Here is a 26537-nt window from a genome sequence, read left to right as displayed (position 1 = left end):
GGGAGCACAGACTCTCAGGTGGGCACTCAAGCCAGAGCAGTACCCGGCCCTCCCTAACCCTTCCAACCTAATTGCTACTACAGAGTTTCCCTAATGTCCCATACATGCATCGGGCACCTTAAATCCCTCTTTTTTTTGCCTTTGTTTATGCTTTCCCCCTCTTCTCCAAGTATTTTTCTATCTTTCTGATTTGATTCTCTCTCCTTTACAAAGCTTTCCCTACCTGTTAAAAATTGACACAATCAGATCCTGCCTCTGAAATCCCAAATGCCACACAGAATGGAAGCTTACTCAAATTTGTGGTTATAAAGAACATTCTCCGATCATTTTATATCTATCAAGCTTGTCTCCCATAAAATCTTGTGATCTCTTCAAAGATGCCTTTTCCTCTGGTCATCTCTTCAAAGATGCCTTTTCCTCTGGTCAATGCACAAGTAATTAACAGCAGAACTGAAAACATACTTTAACTTGACAGTTTCCATTTGCAGTAGAATTGAAAGAATTAAATTAGAATACAACGCTATTAAAAACTCTTAAAAACCAAGCTGTGATAAGGTCAAAGGCTTTAACAAATGAAAACAATTTTACTCTTAGCAGCTATCTCATTAAAATTCTGAGAAGACATATATGAGGCTTAAAGATCTCTTATATACGAAGTAGCTCTTCAAACTATAATTTTATGAATTATTAAACTGAAGCATGTCAAAAATACTTCCTAAGAGACGAGGGCATTAAAAAGTCTCTTTCTAAAAAATTAAGTAAGAAAATCCCATCAGAACAGTGAAATATCAGAATAATAACTGAATGTACCTGATGACCAAGTGGCATGCTGACAGCAAGCAATTCTGAGACAAAAAGAATGCTTAATTTCTATTTCAAAAAATTCAAAATAGAAGTTTCCAGAAAGTATCCTTTTGGATTACAATAAAAGTAAATTCGCCCTCAAGTTGACACCTTTATGAGTATTACAGCTTTTGCAGTAAAAACGAAGATGCCTGATCTCCCTTTTTTACATTATGCCTTTAAAAATTTATTTTTTCAGACTCTCATCATATTTGTACAAAAAGACATCATATTGTAGATACATCTTAACTCAAGTCTTGGAACTCCACGTTTGTAGCTCTCCTGACTAATGGGATAACACAGCTTGGGACCAAGATCCTCTAAAGGGTGGGTAGATGATTGAATGTAAAGAAAGGCTCTATCCAGGCTCTGGAGGGCATGGAAGGACTGCCTGTCCCCTGGGGACCAGCTCACGCCCTCCTTCGCTGGTTCAAACAAAGGCTACCTTTTACCTACTACAAGAGTTCCCAGAACTGGCAGTTCAGATGAAATGAGCAATCTCAGCAAAGCAAAGCCTCTGAAAGCTTGCCTTTCAGCAGCACCTGATGCCTTTCTCTGCATAAACTCGGTGGCATACAGAGCAGCCTACACGCTATTCTGGATGTAGCATTTATACAATGTGAAAATGGAAAACCCACATCTATGGCTCTCGGCCGATTTCAAAAACATAAAGCCATTTAAAATGAGTAAGACATTCAGCTTCCTTGAACTGCCTAAAACAAACTTCGCATCATTCAGGTCTAATCACTGGGCTGAGATACTCAACCTCTATGTTGTTTCATCTTCACAGAGAAATAGACACATTATGAAACATCTGGTTTTACTGTCATGTCTGCCCCGCCGTGCCATTTGGTGGTAGGTGCTGAGTGGCCAGGAACTAGCTGTCAGGAATTGAAGACGAAGGTTTGTAGTCTGATCCCTCAAGTGTGACAACCTAGCTGGGGAGGTGGCATGGCACAGAGAGATTACAGGTACGAAGAAAGAGCTAGGGGAAACCAGGAAGAGAGGAGTCAGGTGGATCTCACAGAAAGGGGTCATCTGAGCTGCGACAAAAGGAAGGACAGATGAGGGACAAAGGGCGATCCAGGTCAGGAGAGCAGCGGTGTCCATGTGAACGTGCCGGGTGTGTGCAGCTGTGGTTGCAGCCAGTTTACAAGGCACCACACGCAAATGAGAAAAAAGGCATCCCCTCTGGATGGACAGAGCCAGTGAGAACACTGCTTGTTGAGTGACGTAAACAGCCTGGTCTTCAGGAACGGTGGACAGTCTGGAATAACTGGAGTATAATGGATGAGGAGTGGGAAGGCATGTGGCCGGACAGGTGGGTTGTGATGAGTCTTAAATGCCAATGCAGAGTCTGAACTCGGCTGCGAGCAATGGGAAATCACTGAGGTTTCGAGTTCAGAAGTGACCCAATCAGAGGTCAGCACCCTTTTTCTGTAAAGGGCCAGATAGTAAATATTTTCAGCTTTATAGGCCAGAAGGTCACTGTCACAGCTCCTCAACTCTTTCTGGTGTGAAGGTAGCCAGACAGCACGTGAAGAAATGGGCGTAGCTGGGTTCCAGTAAAGCTTGACAGCAGCCAGGATTTGGCCCATGGGCCATGGTTTACGTACCACTGCTTCATACCAGTGCTGGGAGAAGACAATCCATTACACAGTTTAGAGGGCTGAGACCTAGAAATATCAAATTCCTGTCTGTCATCCCTCGCTAAGTGGCATGTTGGGATTTGTATCCATTCTGTTGGAAGCCTGTTGTAAATGGTCAACATGAAAAATCCCCAAGTTCAGGGTCTGACACACAGCGGGCACCCAGTATAAATTCTTTCCTTCCTGCTGTTACACAAAGGTCATCCTAATTACTGAAAGGATGAGAAAATGTGGCTTCTACTTCGTGACTTTGGACTTCAGGGAACAAGGTTGATTCTTTTTCAGGTTGTGAAGGAAGCGGTATTGTTAGAAAAGAACTGGCTCAGAGTAAGAGACAGAGTTAAGCGTTGCAAGAACACAGATGACGTCAGGATGTTCTAGCTAGACCTCACAGAGGACTTTCAAAACAGAATCTAAGATAGCTTCATGAAAAGCATCTGTTACTGTATCAGGTATCAACAAGCCACCATCTCTTCCCCCAGAGTTAAATTTCTCCTCCAAACAGAAGGCTCTGGGGAGAGGGACAACTATCGTGAGGAAGTGGGAAGAAAAACCACCTTGGATCTGTGCACGCAGAGCTCACGGGTTAGGAGAGGGCATGGGGGGTGATGAGGAATCAGATTCTCTCAAACAAAGAGGAAAAGGATGATTTCGATAGTGCTTTTAAAGAGTTGAGAAGAAAAAAGTCTGCCTACTCTCAGACTCTGATGCTGGAGGATAAAGGAACACAAACACCTGTTTATAAAGGCAAAATGAAGCCTGGATGTTTTAGGTTTCTCTACCTTCTCTATTCTGGACTCTGCTACATCCAATTTCATTGAAATCTGGTAGATATCACCTTGTGAAAAGACTTAGAGCCAGGCAAAGACAAATGTGAAATCCAACTGGAGGCAAGGAAATTACATGGAAAAATCAATGGTTTGGATAGTGTCACCAATACAGCCGGTGATGAGGAGGACTCTGGAGGGGACCGGCGGGGCTGTATGTGGTGTGGGCAGGAGGACGGGGTTTCTTTTGTGTTCCTGTGGAAGGGCTGAGCCAGGTGAAGGAGCCAAGAAGGAGTGATGTAGAAAGGGGAGCGGGGCAAGGTGAGCCTCCTCAGACAGAGAGGAAGTAAAAGCTGCAAGGAAGCAATAAGGACATTTCTTCCTTTGGGCTGCACTGCAATTAGAAAGGCGTTTGGATGTTTTCAAAGTACCCACTGGTGGCAACCTGGCGCCCTGGAGGACTTTTTCTCACAGAATGTCTGATAAACAGCAGAGACTGTCCTCTGATCTTCAGACCCCCATTTGGATGTATGCCTCAAAGGGCAGCAGGGTAGAAAAGTTCAATACTTTGGCATTTGTCGGATAACTTAACAGAGACAGGTAAACACAGAACCCAAAACGATGTTTCCAACTGTAATAGAACATTTCTCTTTTCGAGCACATAAATGTAGCTGATATATGGTTAAAAGATGCCTATCAAAAACAGTTTGCTCCCCTTTAAGCTACCTCATGCATAATCTAATTATAAAAACTTTGGGGGAAAAAAGTGCATGTGATTAGTACTTTATAAACACTCCCTGCAATTTAAAATATTTATAATGGCTCACGAGCAAGAGTTTGAAAAATGAAGATCAGTGCTTAAAACAGATCTTTGCTTTGAATTTTAATATTACTCATAATGCAATTACTTTACTTATATAATACAATAATTTTCACACCTGCAGAATTCACTTAAATATAATAAAATGTGCTAGCTTTTTCACATAGGAAATATGGAAGAGCAAATTCACGTTATCCTAGATTCTAGCCCACTACTTCATGCTTTCTTTCATTGCATATGCAGTTCATTCCATCTGTAGTACAGCAAATTATCACCTCTTAAAAAACAAGATTGCCTACTAATGTTTTTCTGCCGCTAAACTAAGAACTGCACTAAAATGGAATAGGGGTGCTTACCGTAAAGATACTATACACGGCCTTTGCTAGTTTCCCAATGTGAAATTTTCCATTGTATTAATGATATATGTCTAATTTATCACCGGACAAATCAGTTGCTATACTTCATACATAGTGGCAGTGATTTATTTTCTAATTCAACCAAAATTCTGGCTGAAACAACATGTTTGGACACCAATGTACAAGTTCGACAGTCCTACACAAAATGTTGCCAGAGACACATGTACCTCTAAGATGGAAACTAAACTATGAATGTTTAAAAAAATCTAATTTGAAAAACACATTTGGTTGTGGGTTTCACTTAGATGACACCAGATAAGACAGCCGCATGTCAATATCCAAAATTGCACTCTAGGTTTTATATTAATTCAAAATCAAACAATGATCAGAAGGTTGGAAGTTCTTTCATTCATATGCAAATATCCTGAGGTTGGCTGCAGTGAAGGATGCTCCAATTAGGCAACTCCCTTCAGAGCTGCACCGGGATTACTTGGCCGTCCTTGGCACTGCTGTGGCGTAGGCTTGAGAAGCTATATAAAGTAGCATTTGACACTTGTGGTTGTGTCAAGAGTGACTCAACAAGACATAACTAAAAGCGTGAAATCCAGGGTGGCAATGACCTCTACCATCCTAAAACAAAATCCTGGAGACTAATGAAAACACTTCTTCTTGCTATTCTTGGACCACTAGAACATTTTTCATGAACTTCATGCCCGATCAGGTTATCATAAAACTTTATATTCTGAATGAGCTGTCTTATTTGGATGACAAAGTTGCATCTATCGTAAATTACCAAATACAGGTTGAAGTTCACTGCGTTTTTGTGCAGGTGGGTTTTTATAACATAATAGCTCTAATGGAGAAGTGGAAGTGTATATGAGCAATTTCTCTCTCTCTCTCTCTCTCTCTCTCTCTCTCTCTCTCTCTCTCTCTCTCTCTCTCTCTAAATTCAGGTGCCACTTGGTGAAGGCTGCTGCTACCTGGTTTGCCCACCCTAGACACAGAAACTTGACCACAAACAGCAGATGGATCTATCTACTTCAGGTACCCGTCCTTAGTAATATCCAGAGTTCTTTCATTGAAAGCTTTATGAAGACATGAAAGGGGATGACTTAAAAGGGAAAAAAAATCCACTCATTTTCTGCATTAGCTAAGGCATTAACTTCAACATAGATGTATACAGACATAAATAAATAATACATAGGTGCAGAGTCTGATAGAGTTCTGATGTTAGCTTTTAGTGCCTCCTGGGAAAGTTCTAGAGGGACGAGAGCAAACATCGTCCTCTCCCACTTTTCCACTGCCTGTTACCGTACTTCTCCATTTGTTTCTGGTCCACATCTAGCTGCTTTATTCTAGATTGGTTAGGTCTGTGTATCAAGGCTGACAGAGCAATTGCAGAGAAGTCTCGGTCTCCTGAAGTCCTTCAAAGTGCCAACTGTAAACTATAAAGTTATCACCAACTACAGCGTTGGAGATACAGGAAGTGCAGCTTGCCTCAGATGCCCACATGCTACGTGGAACATGCTGGCTGCCACGACCTGGGAACTTCTTTACCCTTCTCTGCTCCACTGCTGAGGTAGGAAGGGTTTTAGCGACCACCCAGAATATTAGTGGGCAAGAATAATTTCCAGGTTGACTTTTGCCTTAAACAGCGTCTATCACTCTTGGAATACCTAAGTAGGATATTTTAAATAAAGGATGTGTCCTGTGTGAATCTCTCTGATACCATGATCTCCACTATAAAATACAGGAACAATTATTGAGAATTGTATGACAATCAGAGAAAACCACCAGATTGGGTGAGGCCAACAGTCTCAAGTGGCCAGCTAAGCTCACTATCAAAGTCACTAGCTACTACAGACCAACCTTACATTATATAGAATTCAGACTTAGGCCTCCCCACACTACAGATTATTGGATGTCATGGAACTCTGGGGATTATTCTGAAACAGAATAAAACCACCAATGCTAAATCAATGCCAAAATTAAAACATCTATTGTAATCTATGGTTAGTTCATGGATTGTACATTGGCAGCTGGGTTTATTTTTCCCTGTGTAATCATGTTTTGATCAAAAGGGTATTTTTATTCCAGTAATTCTTCTAGAATCAACTTTGTTAATTATTTTGAAAATATTTTTCTTCTCAATCAGAATGGTCAATTCACATGAGCATACACACAGAGTCTTTGTGTTAAGAATGGCTCTTACCCTGGTCTGGTCAGTAAACCAGGTCCTCTAAGAATAGACAGGTACATTTTTCTAATCATGAGCACAAATTTTGTTTATTAATTGTCAACTCTATTATTAAACTGCAAGACTGTCATTTTTTAAATTAAATTATGCAAAACATTTTGCAGAAAATGAAGCATTCCCTAGCATTACTGTGACAATTTAAAATTTATTTCTCTTAGTTCTTTTTCTTTGCTCTTAATTCTTTTTTGGTTATTTTATTTGAACTTTTAGTGTACATATTTCTAGCAAGCTGCCTCTTTTGTGGAATAAGGTGGAAGTGCAGAGGAGTTAAAAATAAATGGACTGTTCAAGGCTTTTTATTTCTGATGATTCAATGTAGGCAATGTTTAATATTCCATAAATATTTTATATTTTGTATGCAATATTTAATATTCAATAAAAATTGGCTAATTTCACATTCCATAATAAACTATCTTAACAAGTTCTTTGGAAAGAGATTATTTCATTTCATTGTATACAACAAATACTCCTGTCAAATATAATGGCTAATAAAAGGGAAAAGAACAGTGACATTCAAAATAGCATCTTCCCATGTTCAGTTCCAATGTAACCAACTAGGCAGTTGTATCTGTACCGCATCACAGGGCTAATTAAAAGTCATCAGGATGACCTGGATAGTCTCTAACATGCTGGGGAAAAGTTACATAGTAATAATATAAATAAATATGGGTGAGGCAATGACTAACCATCTCCTTGAGGAATCAAAGCAGTTACAAGACTGTACTTTCACACAATTATTAGACGAATCTTTCAGGGCAAAGTTCCACCAGACAACATACATGCTTAAAAGTTAATACTATGGGCAAGCTATGTGAGGTCAAGGCATATGCACATGGGAATTTTCTTATAAACTCTTAGCATTTGGAAAGTATTTGTTTTGCTGCTGCTTTTTTTAAAACGGGAATTAAGCTCAGATAAGAACACTTAATCTAAAACATTTATTCAAACCCTTCTAGCTCCTTCCAAACTGGAGAGTATTCAATATTGTGACCGTTCCTTCATAATACTTATGCTCACCTAAAATAGTCCATCAGTCACTATAAAGTCACTCACTTGAAACAAAGAAAACAAATCTGTTAAAAATGAAAACATGGATTTTCAAAACCAGAATATTTAAATACTGCCAACGTATTCTGTTTTGTGATAACATTAGATGATGTGGAAAGAAGTCCTTAGTTTTCTTTTTTTATACTTTGAAGATGATAATTACTTATTGAGGTTTAAAAATCAAGCTTGAAAGGGATCTGAACATCGTCTAGTAATATTAATGGAAACCAATGATTTTTCAAAAGAGATGAAAAAATTGCTTGAAAATTAAGACTGGCCCTCTTCAGATGTAACCAAGAAGCAAAGAGGAAATGAAAAGTACATCATTCTGGGATAATTTCTTTTAAAAAATATTCACATGTAAGGTGATCATATAGTTTATGGTCCAAAGGGGAACACTTTTTAAGAGTGAAAGGAGATGTTATTAATAATTAGACTAGGACAAAAGGCATTCACTGGGGGTATTCGCAGCAAAATCAAGACTTATGGCACCCTAGGAAAAAGGACCTGGGATGTGGACTTTGTATCAGTTTCCTCCTTCTTTCTCCTCCTTCTCTCTATGATCAAGTGAGGCCAAGAGAGCAAAGTGGTGCATTTTCAGGGCAGCTTTTCAGGGAAAGCAGAGAAGCACAGATTTAGAAATAGGATCACTGGAAGCAAACAATGGAACATCTGAGGCATTTTAATGAAAACCCAGTGCTGTTTTCTATCTTATCTGTTTTATTCTCTTATCCCTAATTGCTTTGGGGCTCTCAACCTGTTAGTCTGCACGGGTTACGTATAAAAAAAAGAAAACCTATCTCTACGTCAACCCTCCACGGACCAGCCAAGTCCTATTAAACTATCTTCTGTGAGCACTTCTGAGCCCTCACGCCCTGCTATCAGAAAAGCACAAAAACCTACTCTGTGCCGCTGGGATGCAGAAAGGAAAGCGCAAGAAGGGAAAACAGCAAACATTCGGCCCAGAAGCAGCACGACTGGCATGCTCGCTAGGCCACGCGCGATCCCAGGGAGGAACGGGAGTTCCGTCCACAGAGGGGCCCCGATGCAGGAAGGCTGCCGTGTGTGCTCACACTGCATCTGTTTTCTTGGGGTCTTAATGGCCAGTGTTAATGTTAATCACTATGAGAGGCATCAGAAAGTGAAACTGAGAGTTTTGCATGGACAGAATTGTTCACTTGACTATACATATACACAGACTATATGCACACATATACACTATGTATGTGTGGTGCACAGATATACACACAATGTGAAAGTTCTGTTCTTGGACTAAAAGGAAATCATTTATGGCTCTGTTCTCATACCTTTCTTTTTTTCATTCAAAGCCTGAGAATAACTGATCCATATACTATAAATAGAATAAGAATGTTAAGCATTCTTTTCCCCTTGATGAGTACACAGGAGTTTTGTTTTATTTGGATTTATTTTCTTTTTACTATTTCCATGGCTGGAAAGGCCCACACTCAAATAATTCAGTTAGAAGAGAGAGTGTAGTTCTCAAGGTTATTGTCAAAGGGCAACAAACAGGCACCATCCCCTGGGAAACCTCCAACCTTGCCCCTGGAGCTCCAGGGACAGACTGTGAACGTCAGGACCACCACAGCTCCCTCTTGATCCGAGGATGTGACTGAGGTCTCCCGCCCCTTCCCAGGCTTCCTCTGAGTGCTGTGCCCTGTCTTGCCTGCGATGGTGACCATGTGAGTGGGTGGAGTAGGCAGGAAACACTGTCATCCCCTTCCCTCCATTTCTACACATGTTCAATGTCATTGCCAAGAGGAGAACGTTGGTTCTTATGGGGAGGGGTGACAAAAATCTCAGATGTTACAATAGTTTGTGGCCCTTCCAGCTCCACTCTCCGTGACAAAATCTGATTCCTTTGTAAGCAGTTTCTCTCTTTAGGGAGAATTTAAATTTAGCTTCATTTTTCTCCTTAGGAGGTCAGCCATGGAAAAAGTTAATGATTCTCTGGTCAATCATCCTCTCCCTTTCTGGAGCACAAAAGAGAAACAGAGAAAATGGGGGGTGGGGGAGGAGAAGACAATGGGGAAAATATGCCTCTTAAATAAGTGACAGCTGAGGATAAATGGGGACCTGAAGAGAGGGCAGCAGATAATAAAACAGTGGCCCATTGACCCTGGACCCTGCCCAACAGGTGGCTCTCTCTGTACTGGGTCAGATGAACAGACACGTCCTTCTGCAGACCTTGCCTTATATTGTCCTTATCAAATGAGAGCTGCTTGCAGTCTTGTTTCCTGACCTGACACCTGAGATTGGCCAGTCGCCGGCGCTGTTGGGCACACCAGATTCACCCACCTGCTGGGCTGAGCTCAGCTCAGGGCCCAGCCATTCCCTGCTGGGTCTGCCTAAAGACCCGCTGACATCCTTCGCTCTTGACCTTCTTCAGATATCCGAGTGAGGGCGCCGTTCAGCCTGAGCCCCACTCAGCTCTCAGGTGGGCTGTGCTCCCTCCTGGTGATTCTTCACCCCCAAGGCTGCTAAGACCTCATGCCTTAGGACCCCTTTCCCTTAAAGGCTTTCAAACACTTCTGAGACCCAAGTCTCTGTGCAGTGTGTAAAGGGGAAAAGCCACTTCAGTTCCTTTGGGAAGAGGCCAAAGAAAAGAGAAAAATGTTTCCAATCCAGAAGCTGACTAAATTGCCCTGGGCTGGAAGAGGTACAGGATCAAGTCTAACTCGAAATCACTGCCCAGGAAACTGGCAGCCAATTAAGCCCATCCCCTCCCCTTGCATGTTCCTATGAAAGGCATCCCAGAGCTAGCAATTCTAAGATGTGGTAACCCCGGAGCTCAGTCCCAGCCACGCCCCACTACCCTGGGCCCATTTGGCCGGGCCCCACATTCATAAATAGCCTCCAGTTTAAACTTGGTACATTATCTCTATATGAGGAAAAATATACAGTCACCAGATACACCGACAGAACTGAGAGAAAACACAGTCCATCATACAGATATACACTCAGGTCCCATTACTAGGTCACCCCACACCCCAGAAAACCACCAATGTCTACTAGTCCTCTTGGTATTTTGTGAAAAGTACCATTATAGTTCATGGTATTCTGTGTATTGTAAAAACGTTAATTTGTTAAATATAGACATTTTAAATACACCACACTTTTAAACTCTATTTGGCATTTTTTTAGTTCCTAATACACTAGAAAGTTCAATTAATAGAAGTGACACCAAGAAGCATGTTCTACAAGAGCTGAATTGCTACTGGGTGTGTCAGGGTTACACCCAAGGATAGGATGACAGATTGGTGGGCCTTGCAGTAATTTTACATATTACAGTGGATGCACATGGGCTGAACAATTATTCCTTAACTGACTATTGGGTATTTATTCCATGTCAATGAATAGATGTTTTAACCCACTGTAGAATATTTGATAGAAAAGATCAAATTTTTCCTGCCACGCTAGGAATTTGGCATGAAATCCCATCACATTTATACTTTATTAAAGAAATATTATAAATTATAAAACACAGAAAAACCAAAAGAGAAAAAACAAGTATTTTCAAGGATATGAAATCCCTGCTTAAGCTAAGAGTCTATTTTTTTTTTAATTTCTGGAGAGAAAGGATTGTCTTTCTACATGTCTACTCGAATGTGCATAGTGCACAGAGAACAATTTTTATACATTTGACTCATTACCAATTATTGCTGAATAATCACTAACTGAAAAGGCAAGGTAAACAGACATTCTCCTCCAGAGATAAGTTATCTCCAAAGCAAGTTAGGAAAGGACGCATAGATTCCAAGCCGCCCTACACGGGAGCTTGCTAGGAAAAGCAGGATCCTGACACCCACAGCACAGTGAGGGCCAGAGTGTCACCCCGCTGCAGCTTGGATAAAATGAATTTCTTCATTTTGTAATGAAAAAATGAAAGTTGTAAAAATACTATTTACACATATTCACACACACACACACACATAGCATTAGCACTCCCCTCACCAATAATGATCCTGGAAAAATAACAAGTTACATGACTTGAGAAGAGCACAGGCAAGGTGGTGGTTTATATACGTATCATACAGAGCTGGTTTTAAAAGGCTCCAAACCTTAGACAAATGAACAACACTTTCACTTAACTACCCTATAATCAAATGTAAGGAATTTGCATAATATTTCACCATTCAAACAGAGAGGGGAAATGCAGACATTTAAACAAACAAACAAACACAAATCCTTTATGAAAATTTAGCAGAGACTCTACTTAGGGTAGCAAGGATTCACTTATCCTGATTAATAATTTGGAACCAAATTTATTATTTATAACTACATAAAAATTTCCAAACCAACGTCCTTCACTGCCGGGTATAGTTTGTCAGTAGATATCTGTATGTACGTAATCTGAAGCACGTTTAAATAATCTGTCTGATGTATGGGGGTATATAATGGTATATTATAATAAGCCATTATCAACATCACCTTGGACATCAAGAGGGCGCTACTATGTCTAAAATTTAAAGATTAAATGAACTCCCTTATCTGGGAAATGAGTTTATGACCTTATGCCATCCTTACCAGAAATCCTTCAGAAAAAAAATAGGTATATATTAAAACTTTTTCTATAACAGTACTTAATTTTAGATGTGTGTTAGTAATGTCGTTATCAGCAAATAAACCACAGTAACCTTTCAAATTTTCTTTAACTTAGCTGCTTATTTTTACATATTTGGCTAACTTCCTCTGGAATATCTGGGGAAACAACGATTTATTCCTAAATTGCCTAAAAGCTTGAAAGAGTTCATCTGACACTGCAAAAACTTCCCTAAATCCAGAGTTTATCTTATTCAGCTTCAAAATTCACTCCATATTTTTAGTAGTAACTCGAATGTGTAACTTAAACACTTGATCTTGGAAAGAGCAGTAACCTTTCTCACCAAAACCCACAAATGTAGCACAGCTCTTTCTTACAGATAAAACAAAAGCAAACAAATTACTCATAACTACAAAAAGACCTGGCTGAAATCTTCCATTTGTCACAAAACGTGCATTATTTCACTAAGTACAGCAGAAGTAACATTTTATTTCATTTAGTTCCACATCCTGGCCGGAAAGTAAAATGCCTGTAGAAGTCAAAAGATGCAAACTAGAAATATCAATCAGGGCAAGAAGCAGTTTTATGATCACTGCATTCGCTGGTTATTTACATTATTTATATGTTGTAGACTATCACAGAGAATTTTAATTTCCAGTCAAAAGGCACAGTCAATTATATTTCTGTCATCTTTACTATTTATAAGAAAAGATAATTGAAAAAATGGTAAATAATCATAAGAATTCATGGGCTAAGACACTCTTCTCGTCTCTATTCCATGTTGCATTTTCATCTAATATGCATGAAACATCAGTACTGTGCTTCTGTAGCTAAACCAGACTCTTTTGGCTTTTTACTTATAGTTCATATTGAAATAAGGAACCAAACATACGAGATGAGAATCAGTTTGTGCTAACCCTCAAAGCTCTAAATAAAAGTAGATAAACAGAGTCATCCAGGTGAATTAAATACTGAAATTAGTGGCAAAAAATATTACTCTGAGATTTAGATATATGCAGGCACAATGGAAAAATATGAATAAACCTTCATTTCCCGCCAACACTTTATGACCTCTGAGATATAGTACTACCTGGGTGGTGGATAAAAGTATACGCCGACAGAAATAGACCTCCCAAGGGGAGGTAACTGGACGCACTCTGGACAGTGATTCACTGCTTACACTGCTTAAAAAGGCAGCTCCTTCCTTGTGTGTGGGGCCCCCAGCCCACCGAGACACATGGGTCCACAGTCCAGTCTCTCCCTGCACCTCTAGAGAACCAGGAGGCACCTCCTCCACTTTCAAAGACCACACCGAGTTTTCATGCAGGATGGAGCCCAGGCCTTTCTGCAAGACTCCATGCCTGACACATCTGAGCTTGTCCTGGCTCCTTAATCTCCAAGTCACCAACATCACACAACACCAGGGTCGCCAGAATTCTCTGATGCTGTTGCCCAGACCTGTTCCTACATAATAATACCATTTAGGAAAGAGCAATGCCATCGCAGGCTGTAACAGGAAGACTAAATCTGACTCAGTACGATCCTGGAAAGGATGTCTCATCGCATGACCGCACTGGCTCTCTTACCAAAACACCCTCTGTGATGACCACCACACTCTCTAGGATACACCTATGGCCTTTTCTGACCACGCGCGGGAAAGCAACGCTCTGCTTTTCATACCTTTGCAGCCACGGACGAGTTGGGTTTCTCCAGCAGGTCCCAGAGCTTCTTCCTCTTCTCGGGGCAGCAGGTGTTATCGAACTCTTCTCCCTCCCGCTCCCGCATGGTCTCTGCCTCGCGCCGCAGCTCTTCGTTCATCTGCTCTTTCTTTTGATGATACCTGGCTTGGCAGCAGGACTCTAAGTAGATCTCATCAATCCCCCAGTAATCAAGCTCTTGGCCGAAAGACAGCGCGCACATTTCTTCCATCATGTGGAGCTTCCCTGTCCGGTAGAAGTTTAAAATGGAGGTGAAGGCTCCGGGATGCCGATCAAAGAAATACTCGTTCTCGCTCAGATTGTAGTCATCGCACACCTCCAGGAGGCTCTCGTGCGTGTTACAGTCCCGGAGCTTCCCCAGGCGGGTCCTGGGCAGCCGGTCCAACGTTCGCCACAGGACCTCGTGGTTGAGGCCCCCCACGTTGATTTTCACCCTCCGGGAGCACGTTTTGCTCCTAATAATGTCCACGGGTTCTGGTGGCAGAGAAAGCGTCGACCTTGAAGTCTTCCTGTTTAAGCCAGGGGGGGCCTTCTCGGCCATTTTGGACCAAACAGAGCCACAGAGCCCGGGTCCTCAAAGGAAGGAGTCGCCAGGTCAACTCAAGCAATATCCCTCTGTGGCCGGCATTTCCACGGACACACCTGGAAGAAAGGAACAACACACCCCTCGGTTACTTGCATTTTTCCTAAATAAAGCATTTCCTATTCCGTGGGATCACTGCTGTTCCTGCACAACCAAGAGATATGCTATTAATTACTGGGTATTTGTGGAGACGTACATCTTTGCTTTAAGATATAAGGAGAAAAAGACAACACAGTGCACTACACAGAAGAGGCTGTGTATTGCGTTTTATATACATATAGGTTGACAGACCCCCAATTTGTCACCAGAGACCTCTTTCTGAAGCTCTGGACTAAAATATCCATATGCTGATCAATGCTTCCTAGACATCTTAAACTAAACTGGCTGCACCTCCAACCTGCCCAGCTAGTTCCTAGTTCTTCTCAGGAACCTGAGGACCTTCTCCTGGTCTTCAGATTGAGAAGGACCAGAAACTGCACTCCAGTATGAGTCACCCAAGCTAAACCCCTGAGAAATCCTGGTCCATCAGTCCACATCCAAATAAACACCAGGTCTCAGCCACCTGTAACTCCTAAATGTTGCTTAAGCCCTCCGTCCCCATTACCCTGTCCCTGTTACCCTGAACCATGAAACTGGTTCAAACTCTCAGAATCTCTTGCAACATTTCTACAGTAACATCTTAAACTGGATCCTGAGCTCTGGTTTAGTCTATATAAAAACCGTTCTCTGCACAGCTACTAGAAGGACAGTTTCCAGTCCTTCTCAATCTGAAGACCAGGAGAAGGTCCTCAGGGTCCTGAGAAGAACTGGTAACCAGTTGGGCAGGGGCAGGTTGAAGGTGCAGCCATTTTAGTTTAAGATGTCTAGGAAGCATTGATCAGCATATGGATATTTTAGTCCAGAGCTTCAGAAAGAGGTCTCTGGTGACCTTACCATGCTTTAAATCCTACAAAGGCTCATTGTTATGGGCAGCATAAAGTCTACGAAGTCAAGATCTGGCCTACCTCTCCATCCTCACTTCTCCTCCCTCCCTCATCACTTCATTCCAGCAACCCCAGACTCTACATATCTTTCTGTTTCAAGCTCCTGGCCTTTCTTCATGCTGTGTCCTGGAGGAGCCTCCTCCTTTCCCATTTCCTTTTGACTAATGGCTCCTTGCTCTTCAAGACTCAACTCAGACATCACCTCCTCCAGAAAGCCCTCCATGATATACCTCCTTTAGGATCATGAACTCCCTGAATGTCTCCTCTGTTTTATCAGACCACTGCAAAAAAACTTTCCCAAGGATGCTGGGAGTTCCTGAAGACAAAGACTATCTTCTCTGTTATAGTCTTATCACTGAGCACAGTGCTTATATATTGTGAGGGTTTAATAAATGTTAAATAATTTGTCAATTCTTTGTTTTCCACAAGACAGCTGACAAAATATCTAGTAGGGCTAATGTATATGGCCAGAAAATGCATAAAAGGAGTTATTTGAATCACTTGACTAAAATGCATCTATGTGTACATGTTATGTATACATGTTTGTGTGCACATCATGTGTGTCAGAATGTGTGTGTGCACTTGTGTTCTTTGCCCCACAGCTGTTTTCTCCTGTGTACTAATTGTTTAAGACACAAGTGTCCTGGCACTCCCTCTTGTTGATCTATTCTTCTGATCTGTAGCAGCAAGCATCTTCTTACTTGATCTTCCCCTATAATGTTTTTTGCAGAAAACCATAGAGCTTCAAGCAATTCATCCAAAACACCACTTTTAATGTAAAACATCATGTTTCACACACAGTCAATTGCTTATACCAAAGGGAAAAGCTTTTAGATTTAAGAGGTCCTTATAATTAGAATTCTCTTTATAAGATCCACACCAATTTCTGCATGTGTCTGGTTTCTCCACTCCTGTGAGTTAAATTTATTTCTCCATCTGGAGCCAAGTATCCTCTCAAGTGAAAATAAGTCAAATTTATGAAAAAACTGGAGATGGACTATATAAAAAGTATTGTAAATATGGCCAATAAATATATTTGAATTGGGAGTTTTTTCAGCTCCACAGTTAAAGAAATATTTAAAGTATACACACACACACTTTCATTGCAGATGACAATAAAAGCCTATTTTTCTAATAAAGAAGTTACAATAATTGGCCAAGTAATTTCAATTCCCTAAGCCTCAATTTCTTAATCTACAAAATGAAAATAATAGTATCAACTTCATTGGCAGTATTATGACAATTAAATGAGATAGTTTATGTGAAGCGCTCACTACAGGGAGGTATATCCAAATACAATAAGGAAACTCATATTTCTCCTTTATGTTTAGCTTCCAATCACTGAATGAACACTATGAGTAAAAGCTGTACTGGTGTTTATTAAATAAATGCTAACATTTAAAATTTTTTCTATATATATACACACATATATATTCAGTCCTCTCTAGTGGATTATAAGCTTATAAGGACAGGAATTGTTGGTCCCAACTTTTCTCTACTGAGCACTGTACCTATACACAGCACATATCTTTGACACCATTGATGCCCATGTCCAAATTTTGTATTCAAATGAGAATGGAGTACACACACATGCATACACACACACACACACATACAGAGGTGGGGCACAGTAATATTAGGATCAGGCAAAACATCTAAAAATATGAGAGATGGGCAATTTCAGTGGTGAATCTAAATGTCTGTTCTCCATTAAATAACTTGGTTTTGGCGCAATGACATCTCAGTAATCTGTATAGATTATGTGAACAACCCACATGAATAATAAGCAGGAAACCTAATACATCTTTAATTTGAATAAAAATAAAAATAAAAATGAATTTACTCTTTTTGGAATATAATGACTTACAACTACTGTGAAGAAGAGAGATGGTTTTTGAACTGATTTTAGTATCAGATACGAAGTTTTCCAGAAAGAGTAAGAGCAAACTTCAAAGGGATACAAACATCTCATGTTTATGGTCAGTGGCTTAGTGTGGCTTGCTTTCTTGTAAAAGTCATTACTAAAAGCATAAATGCTCTGTCATAGTCACCTGTAGGTCACTATTTATCTTAAATAATTCCATCCTCATGACTTATAGTGAATTCCTCCTTTCTGTAGAGTATGTGTCTCAAGTGAAGAGAGGTCATAAGACTTAAATTTCAAAGTGTCTTCTTTACTAATCAAGAACTTTCTATTATAAGAAATCCAGTGTTGATTACAAACCCCACAATAAAAGACAGCCTGAAATTCAATGTCCTTTCTTCAAAGCATGGGTAGAGAAACTTATCATGAGAGAATGTAGCCTGTTGCTTTGATTTTCTGAAGACTTTAAGATGATCTGCTCTGATTATTGTTACCGTGGTTAAACATTTTTGATTCTCCCTGAGCAGAATGTTCTACTTGTGACCTGATGTAGAGTACAGGCTCAAAGGGGTGAGTTCTTGAGCAGGTAGAGAACTGTGACTAGTGTTCAGAGAGCTCATCAGGCTTTCAAAATAGTTGTAGGACACAAGGGGTCACACTGGTAAGCCTGAAATTCAGGTCAAGTGCAGAGCATAAGCCCTGCTCAGCAGTCCCTTAGGAACTCACTGAGCCTTTCTGTCTACCTGCCCATCTGCCATGCTCCCTGCTACCTCCTCCTCTGTGGTTTTTCTCTCCCATTTCCCATCTTACTTCCCCACAAGCTGCTCATCTCTCTTCCATTTTTCTCCCTCTCTTCCTATCCAGTTCCCTCGATCTTTCTTTTTTTTAATTGAAGTATAGTCAGTTATAATGTGTCAATTTCTGGTGTACAGCATAATGTCCCAGTCATGCATATATATATATATATATATATATATATATATATATATATATATACACATTCATTTTCATTAAAAGTTATTATAAGACATTGAATATAGTTCCTGTGCTATACTGAAGAAATTTGTTTTTTTTAATCTATTTTTATATACAGTGGTTATCATTTGCAAATCTCAAATGGATAAGGCATTGGCCTCCTAGATCTTTCTATCCTCAGTGTCTCTTAAACAACCACAAAACCAAATCATGTATCTTCCAACTTGTACATACTTCACGAAGTTTTCTACATCCTTAAGGAGAAAACCTCCTCAGCTGAAAATGCCATGTCTCTCTCCAGAAGAAGAGAAAAACATCTAAACTGAGCTGCTTCTTATGGGAGGTGGTATGGGATTGCAGAAGGGGTTCTGCTCTGAGACTCACGACCCCAGGGTCCAGTTGGGTGGGACTTGTGCAACCCCCTCACCTTTTTGATTGGACTTCAGTTTCTTCACATATCAAACAATGGCATTTCCATGCCTAAAATTCTTTGGTTTCCTATGGCACTTGGTTAATATTTTTCCTCTCTGGCCATTACTATCCTCCCTTTCCAATCACCATCTTCACTTTAGATAGAAATAAGCATATCATATGACTTCAGAGTCCATGAAAACATTTTTTTCATGTCTAGTTTCTTAGGAAAAGGTAGTTTTCATATTTTATTTCAAGGACCCTTTAAGATTTATCAGAGCTTGAAACACACTACATTCAGAACATCAAAAAAGTTTCCTTCATTTTATTTAGTGTTTTTAACTTTTCATTTTAATCTATGTTCTTTTCTGCAATATTAATTTTACTTCTAACAGTGAATCTGTCGTTTCCCTCTGGGTTAGAAACCGTGTTTTGCCACTCTCGAGAGCTTGCAAAATTTATGTTTTTAATTTTATTAATTAAAGTGGATATGAGGCTATGTTTTGTCACATTTACTTTTACAAGTGAAATTATGTCTACCATAATAATTTTGCCCCCTAAGAATCAATCATGTAATTCAGTGTAGTATATAAGTTTAATATAAAATGTAGTAATTCCATATTTCAGCTGTGGAGATGTTTTACAACCGTGTAGAATTTATATACATAAATAGCTATAAACCGAACACACATTTTTATGTCAAAGGCAGAATCTCAGTAAATCTTTTCTTTCGGCAGTCTGTTAGTTTATTTCATCTCCTTCGATCAATCGAGAGTCAAGCTTGCAACAATCAGTCAACCAATGCAAATGTACTAAACATCCCTTCATTAGTCTGTTAGAGGAAGAACGCGACTCTTTAAACAATAAACAACAACAAACATTCTCGGTTTGCACAGCTGCACAAAGCCTCGGTTTGCAGGCTCCTACCAGCAGCGTGGTATTATGCTGCCATCCGTTCAGGGCCAAACCTGACAAAACACAACTTTCTGATCATGGCATCATAATTACAGCTTGAGACTCCAGGTCTGAGGCAGGGGAATGGTGGTGTGGGGGCAGGGCGGATTTTTTTTTTCTTTTTTTTTTTTTACTGTAGTCTCAAAAATACTACTGTTACATCATATACTTGACACTTCCTTAGTGCAGCAAGGCAGGATAAGCCCCATGTGCGATTCCGTGAAGATGAAAAGCAAATCTTTCTAAAGACCTAAGTGATGTTTAACACTTCATTTCTGTGTTGCTGGTACCCGCTGAGCACACATTTGTAAACACGCAGTTCTGAGACCTTTAAGTCTAAATCACTCTATGTATATACAGCTCTGCAGCATTTTCTTAAATTTTCGTGTCTAGTATTAAGTAGTGAATGCATGTTTTTAATCAGTGCTTAAAAAAATAATTAGCACTCACTGGAGTTTGAAAAAGCACCTCCAGAACTTACCAATGAAAAACAATGAATTTATAGCAAGTTAAAAACAAATCAGATTTATTTGAGAAAGACAGATTGGTACTATTGCAAAGTCAGGTCCTGGAAACTTTCAGCTGTTCTAAGAAATTCAATAAAACTGCTGAATTACTTTAGAACCTGGCCAGAAATACTAATGAATTTCATACTGTTTGTTGTTTTTGAACATGACAGGTTCTAGTAATAACGGAAACACTGTCCTTGCCCTCAGAAAGGTGGACATGGCATTTCTTTTCTGCTATCAGAGGCCGCTAATATCAATATGTTCCTCGATTTTAGCGCAACTATTTACTCCTTAGTTAAAAAAAAATCCGGAACTTTTATCCTTGATATAACCGATGCTTTTTTTAGATACACTCAAACAAAATCCTAAAAGCTTTGCCTTCAGTGGTCAAAGGAAGCATTGTGTTGCAGAGACAAGCAGTAAGTAATATGAGCATCTTTGCATATCACTGATGTCTCTGACTAACCAAATTTATAAATAAACTATTTTATTTAGACACAGAATATGAATTTTCTTCATCACAAGAGAACTATTTAAAGAATTAGCTCCTATATATACATTTGCTATAATTAGAGAGTAAACCACTAGGTTTGCCTTTAGAAAAATGGCCTTTTATAAGGTATCACTCAGGAAAAATACTTCCCTACTCTGAAAAATGTAATACTAATGCTATAATGCATCGGGGGCCTTTTATAAACTGCAAGGTATAGTCATAGCTTGAAATTTCAGTCTGTTTCAAAACACACACAAAAAAGCTCAAATTTTTATATAAGCCATTCAGCTGGTAGAAGATTTTTCTATTATGATGGTCAAAGTGCCCTTTATATTGGCGCCCAAGATGTGTACTTTTAAATGTCTCCTCTTGCAGACGTCTTCCCAGAGTCACAGTGGTGTGCAGGGGATATATAAAGATGAAAGGTGATGAGAAAAATAAAAAAAGTCAACAGAGGAACTATTGACACCACTGAAAGGAATGAGAAATGAGGCTGGGTCACGCCGTAATATCCTGATAAAAGAAATCACAAACTTCAGTCACTACCTGCAGTTCTCTGTGGATGATACAATCTTCTGTTTGGGTGACTGGCTTAAATTTCATATCTAATCTCCATGTCGTGGCATAAGTTAGAATTAGCCTCTATGGAACCAAGTAAAAAATATTCATGAAGTTTGAATAGGATTCGAACACTTTTTTAGTTTTCTTCTAATAAAATTAGATTTTAGACCATGCAATGGTTGGTCTAGAATGTCTGGCAGTAAGAATCTTGACAAAGGATGTTTCTCTGTTGAGCTCTGTTTAATTGTAAAAATATACTTTTCGATTACATTCTGGTCCCTTATTTCTCCATAAACTAACATACTGTAGGCAATGAAGCTTTTATTAAGAGCTCAAATACTGTCTGATTTGAGACTAGTCTCTATGACAAACAGATGTCATGCTGTAGATACCCCCATGTTTTGTTTGGACACTAGAATCACAGAACATGACAGAAGGGAATGTGTATGTGCTCTGGTCCAATTTCCTTATTTACAGCTTTCAAAACTGAGGTCCAATGAGGCCACGTGACTTGGCTGACCTCTCTCTGTTAGCTGCTGAACTTGGACTAGAACCCAGGTCTGCAGACGCCTATGTAAGTCTCTTTGCATTACACTCCAGCTCACTTTTCTTTGCTTTTCACTTTCTACTCGAAGTTTTCAAAAGCTTTGCTTTCTTTGTCTTACCCCCATGTCAAAATATTGGATTCAAACTACACTAAGTTGAATGTGTTATCTCCTACACATTGTTCGTTTCCTTAGAGGGTAATGGCTGCAGTCAGGCAACCTGACTGTGTTCTTCTGAAGAGAGATGCCCTTCACAGAATTGTTCTTTCCTTGCCTCTGATGCCCTAGTGTCCATTTTTTTTAAAGTGAAGTATAATTGATTTACAATGTTGTGCTAGTTTCTGGTGTTCAGCATAGCGATTCAGTTATACATATATATATTTGTTTTCATTACAGGTTATTGTAAGATATTGAATGTAATTCCCTGTGCTATACAGTAGGACCTTATTTTTTATCTATTTTATATATAGTAGTTTGTATCTGCTAATCCCAAACTCCTAATTTACCCCTCCCCTGCACTTTCCCCTTTGGTAACCATAACTTTTGTTTTCTACATCTACGAGTCTCTTTCTCAGTGAACTTGTAGATGAGTTCATCTGCATCATTGTTTTAGATTCCACATAGAAATGATATCATATATTTGTCTTTCTCTGTCTGACTTACTTAGTATGATAATCTCCAGGTCCATCCAAGTTGCTGTAAATGGCATCATTTCATTTTTAATGACCGAGTAGTATTCCATTGTGTATATATGCCACAGCTTCTTTATCCAGTCATCTGTGGATGGATATTTAGGTTGCTTCCATGTCTTGGCTACTGTAAACAGTGCTGCAATGAACACTGGGGTGCATGTGTCTTTTCGAATTAGTTTTCTCTGGGTATATACCTGGAGTGGGATTGCTGGATCATATATTTAAGTCTATTCTTAATTTTTTTTAAGGAATCTCTTATCCATTCATTCAGCAAACATTTATGAGCCTTTCCTCTGTTTGAGGGGCAGTCTCTGACATCATGAAGCTCACATTCTAGTGAAGGTAGATAAATATGCTATGAACAAACACAACAAGCAATTAATGACAATGGTTATAAAACTACAACAGAGAAATGGTGCCATGAGCTTTAACTGAAAACACCTCCTTGGCTGTGAGTCCTTAAAAATGATAAACAGCTCTTATCCATATTTGCATCTTTGGTAGGCAAGTGCTTGACAAACGTTTGTGGACTACAAGAAAGAAAGAATGAATGAATAAGAATTTCAAAGCACTAATATCCTTTTTTTTGTGTGTGGTCACATGTTTTGGTTAACATCACCCAATATCAGATTATTGCGGTGATTTCCAAGTTGTTTAGAAGTTCTGCTGGCCCTTATTGGCCTACTTTCATAAGGCTTGGGTTCAGAATAAGAGCCACATGATAAACAAATGAGACTCTCTAATAATTATTGCTGCCCCCAAGTGGAATACACTGCCTCAAAACACCCCTGGGCCTGGTAAGGTTCAAAGGACCCCAGGTGACCACCTATAAGGTATGCAAAAGGGAAACTCCTGCCCTGCTGAGAGATGGACAAGACTGCTTCCAAGGTACCTTCTATCTCTGAAATGTCACGTTTCTAGGAGATTTCTGTGTGACTACAACACATTTACATATTCCACTGGGCAGACGAAGAACAGGAGAAAAGTTCACTATTGTCAATTTCTTCAGTTTAAATTTTGGCCAAAATGAATTTCCTATTTCTCAGCTTACGCTCACTCCTAGGAAAAACAGTTGAGTCAGAAAAGCCAACATCACTGAATTTCTACCAATAAAAGGACAAAGAAAAGAGTCAAGGTTAGTGAGTCTCAACATTTTTTCAAAAGATGAGCTTTTCTTTCTAAATAATATAAAGTATTGTGATGTGAAGACTATAAGACGGGGGCAAAGTTTAATCAAAGGAATGACCCTACAGTAATGGAAATAAAGCAGAGCAGTATTTGGCTTGGGAAAATCACTTAGGGCAAAAGGCAGAAATATTTCTCAGTGTATTCAGCTCACAATGTATAGGTGGCTGTATTTCACACCCAAAGCAGATCTTAGGACACTGTGTAGCCACATCTATAGGTACCTCTCCTTCTTTCCTGACTCTGCATATTCAACATAGTGTATCTAGATTCTAGCATGAAAAAGAAAAACAGTATCTAACAAATCAGTGGTATCCTTCATTAATGGAACTAATTTTAAAAAAGCAGAATATGTCACAAGTAATTGTATGCTTGATTTTTTCCCCTGTGCCTTAAGTAGAAAAGGGAAAAGGTTCACTGAACTACAAACATCCATCTCCAGATCCCTTATGAGTAATGTTTTCCAACCTATGTCATCAGTGAGTATCATTAAACAGCATTTATTAAGCATCCATCTGTGTATGGCACTTTATAAATATTCCTCCCCTCGCCTCTGCACCTTTTTTCAATCTACCATGTGTCTCTGTTGTATAAAATGCTAGGGAGCTACAAAGTATAATAAATAATTAATGGTAAGAACGTAAGGCAGATGGACGAGATGACCTGCTAGCATCTCTGAATCTTAGGATGTTAAATTTACGGCTAATAATACAATTTAGCACAATTTGATAAGAAAACATCAAAGCATTTGACGGGGAAAAATGAGCTCATCGTATGCCATCAACATTTTCTAAAATAAAAATGTGAAAATTAGGGACCACAGATGGACTGACTGAAGCCCTGAGTTCATGTGACTTGTACCAGATGATACAGTCTTGAAATAAATAACGTGAAAAACAGTGTGGAAAAATCACAAAAATTATGGTTGTAGCAGTGCAGTAGGGAATGGGACTTTGAGCCAAGGGTGAAAATGTTCGGAAACAAAGGACAGCCATTGTTTTCACTGAAAGGAGTAGTGTGCTTAAGGATGGGGAAATTATGGATTTTATTCTGCTTTTTCCAGTTCTTCTTTACTGTTACTATTTTTTTCTTCAATAAAAAAAACTAATCATATTGGTTTTAGAGTTGGTGATATTTAAAACACTCTTTTTCACCTTTGAAATCCTCAGGTAGATGGGAATATAATAAAAGAACACGTCAGTGTGAAATAAGCCATTGCTATGGAATTCAGATTTGCCATTTGGATTTTGTTTCAGCTTAAGATTAAAATGTCCATAAGTAGACACTGTATTTCCTAGAAGGTAGGGATGTTCTTGGAGTTGTATCTGAAGGGCAGCCAAAGTTGCAAATGAGGACATCTCATTTGCTCTGTGAATTTGGTTAATAATTACCCCTGTTACCACCTGCCATATGTTGAGAGATTATCCTATGCAGCCACTGGGCTTATTCCATTTAGTTCTCCCAGGGATAACTCTCACTAATTCTCAGTCCACCCTGGGGTAGGTATTATTATCTTTCATTTACAGATAAAGAAAGTGAGGTTCAGAAAGGATGACCTAAGTAGCCTTAAGACAACATAACCAGTGAGTGCTGGTTCTAGGGTTCCAGCCCAGCATTATCTTAACTCAAAGCCCACGTTCTTGACCTTCTAAGGTGCTGGGGATTTTCCTTGAATGGCAGCTTTCTAGATGCCTCAGAACAATAAATAAATGTACAAAGGGGACCAACACTGAGCGATCTTTTTAGCATAATAGAGAAAGAAAGAACGACCCTCAAATAATTCCTATAGCATTATGTCTGTCCCTTGGCCTAGACATGTGGCATGTATAGAATACATTTAAAGTAATAATTTCCTTGTGGCTAGAGATGGTAAGGCTGGCAACTGTTTCTGTAGTTTTAAATCTTTAAAACCAAATATAAATTTTAGTACATGGATTTCAAAAGTAATGCTATTAGTCTTTGTATTTGAGATTTACAGTCAAGAGAGGTGCTTTAAAATATTTTTTAAATGTCAAAAATATAAAATTTACAGTATTTGGGAAGGGCAGCAATGGGGGATTTAAATGACCTTCCAAGGGTCCATTCAGCATCAGGGCTAGAAGCCAAGGCTCTGGTTCCTGAACCCATGTTCTTCCCACTAGATCCCACTACCTCCAGGCACCAGAAGTGAGCATGAGATTAGAGTGATGAAAGAGGAAAAGTGTGAAGCAGGAGCCATTTAGCTAATTCATACCCAGTAAAACCTATAAATCCTGATGAGGTGAACCTAATTATTAATGATTCCTGACTAAAACATAAATCTGTAATTTCTACTATTCCAGTAATGGTCAGAATGGAAAGAGATCATAAACTATAACATACACTGATTTAGATCCATTATTCCTCCCTCATTCCCTCCCTTCCTTCCAAACAAGGCATTACTTGGCTATTAGTATGTATTGAGTGCAGGGGGACGAAAGTGGGTAAAATAACCCTTGATCTCAAGGAACCCAAACGATTACTGCAACAAGTATTACAGGAAATTTTGGATTTGTGATTTTAGCATGTTTTGTAGGCTCAGATAGTATCATGGACTTAAATATTTATCTAGCACCTAATTAAAGCTTCCTACCTGATTTAAACATGTTGATGTAAAGGAAGAGAGAGCTATAAAACACCAGCCAATGAGGACAATGTCTTAAGCCATGAGGCTCTATAGAATACAATCTTCATTTATGGGAGTGATAGCCTTGGCCACCGTTTGGGATTTTAAAAGCTCTCTGAG

At 39.4% G+C, this 26537-nt stretch overlaps 1 protein-coding gene across 2 annotated transcripts in view; it reads right to left on the bottom strand.

The window, feature by feature from the left end:
* KCNB2 (potassium voltage-gated channel subfamily B member 2) overlaps window positions 1-26537 on the bottom strand; it is a 370558-nt gene that overhangs the window by 312614 nt on the left and 31407 nt on the right. For both annotated transcript variants that reach the window (XM_074355138.1, XM_074355137.1), the window contains one exon: window positions 13981-14660. In XM_074355138.1, coding sequence (XP_074211239.1) covers window positions 13981-14559 — 579 coding nt within the window. In that variant the 5' untranslated portion in view covers window positions 14560-14660. The remainder of the gene's footprint in view (window positions 1-13980; window positions 14661-26537) is intronic.

The sequence above is a fragment of the Camelus bactrianus genome, chromosome 29 (assembly GCF_048773025.1).
Source record: "Camelus bactrianus isolate YW-2024 breed Bactrian camel chromosome 29, ASM4877302v1, whole genome shotgun sequence".
Taxonomy (NCBI): Eukaryota; Metazoa; Chordata; class Mammalia; order Artiodactyla; family Camelidae; genus Camelus; species Camelus bactrianus.
This window is presented reverse-complemented; position numbering and strand designations above follow the sequence as displayed.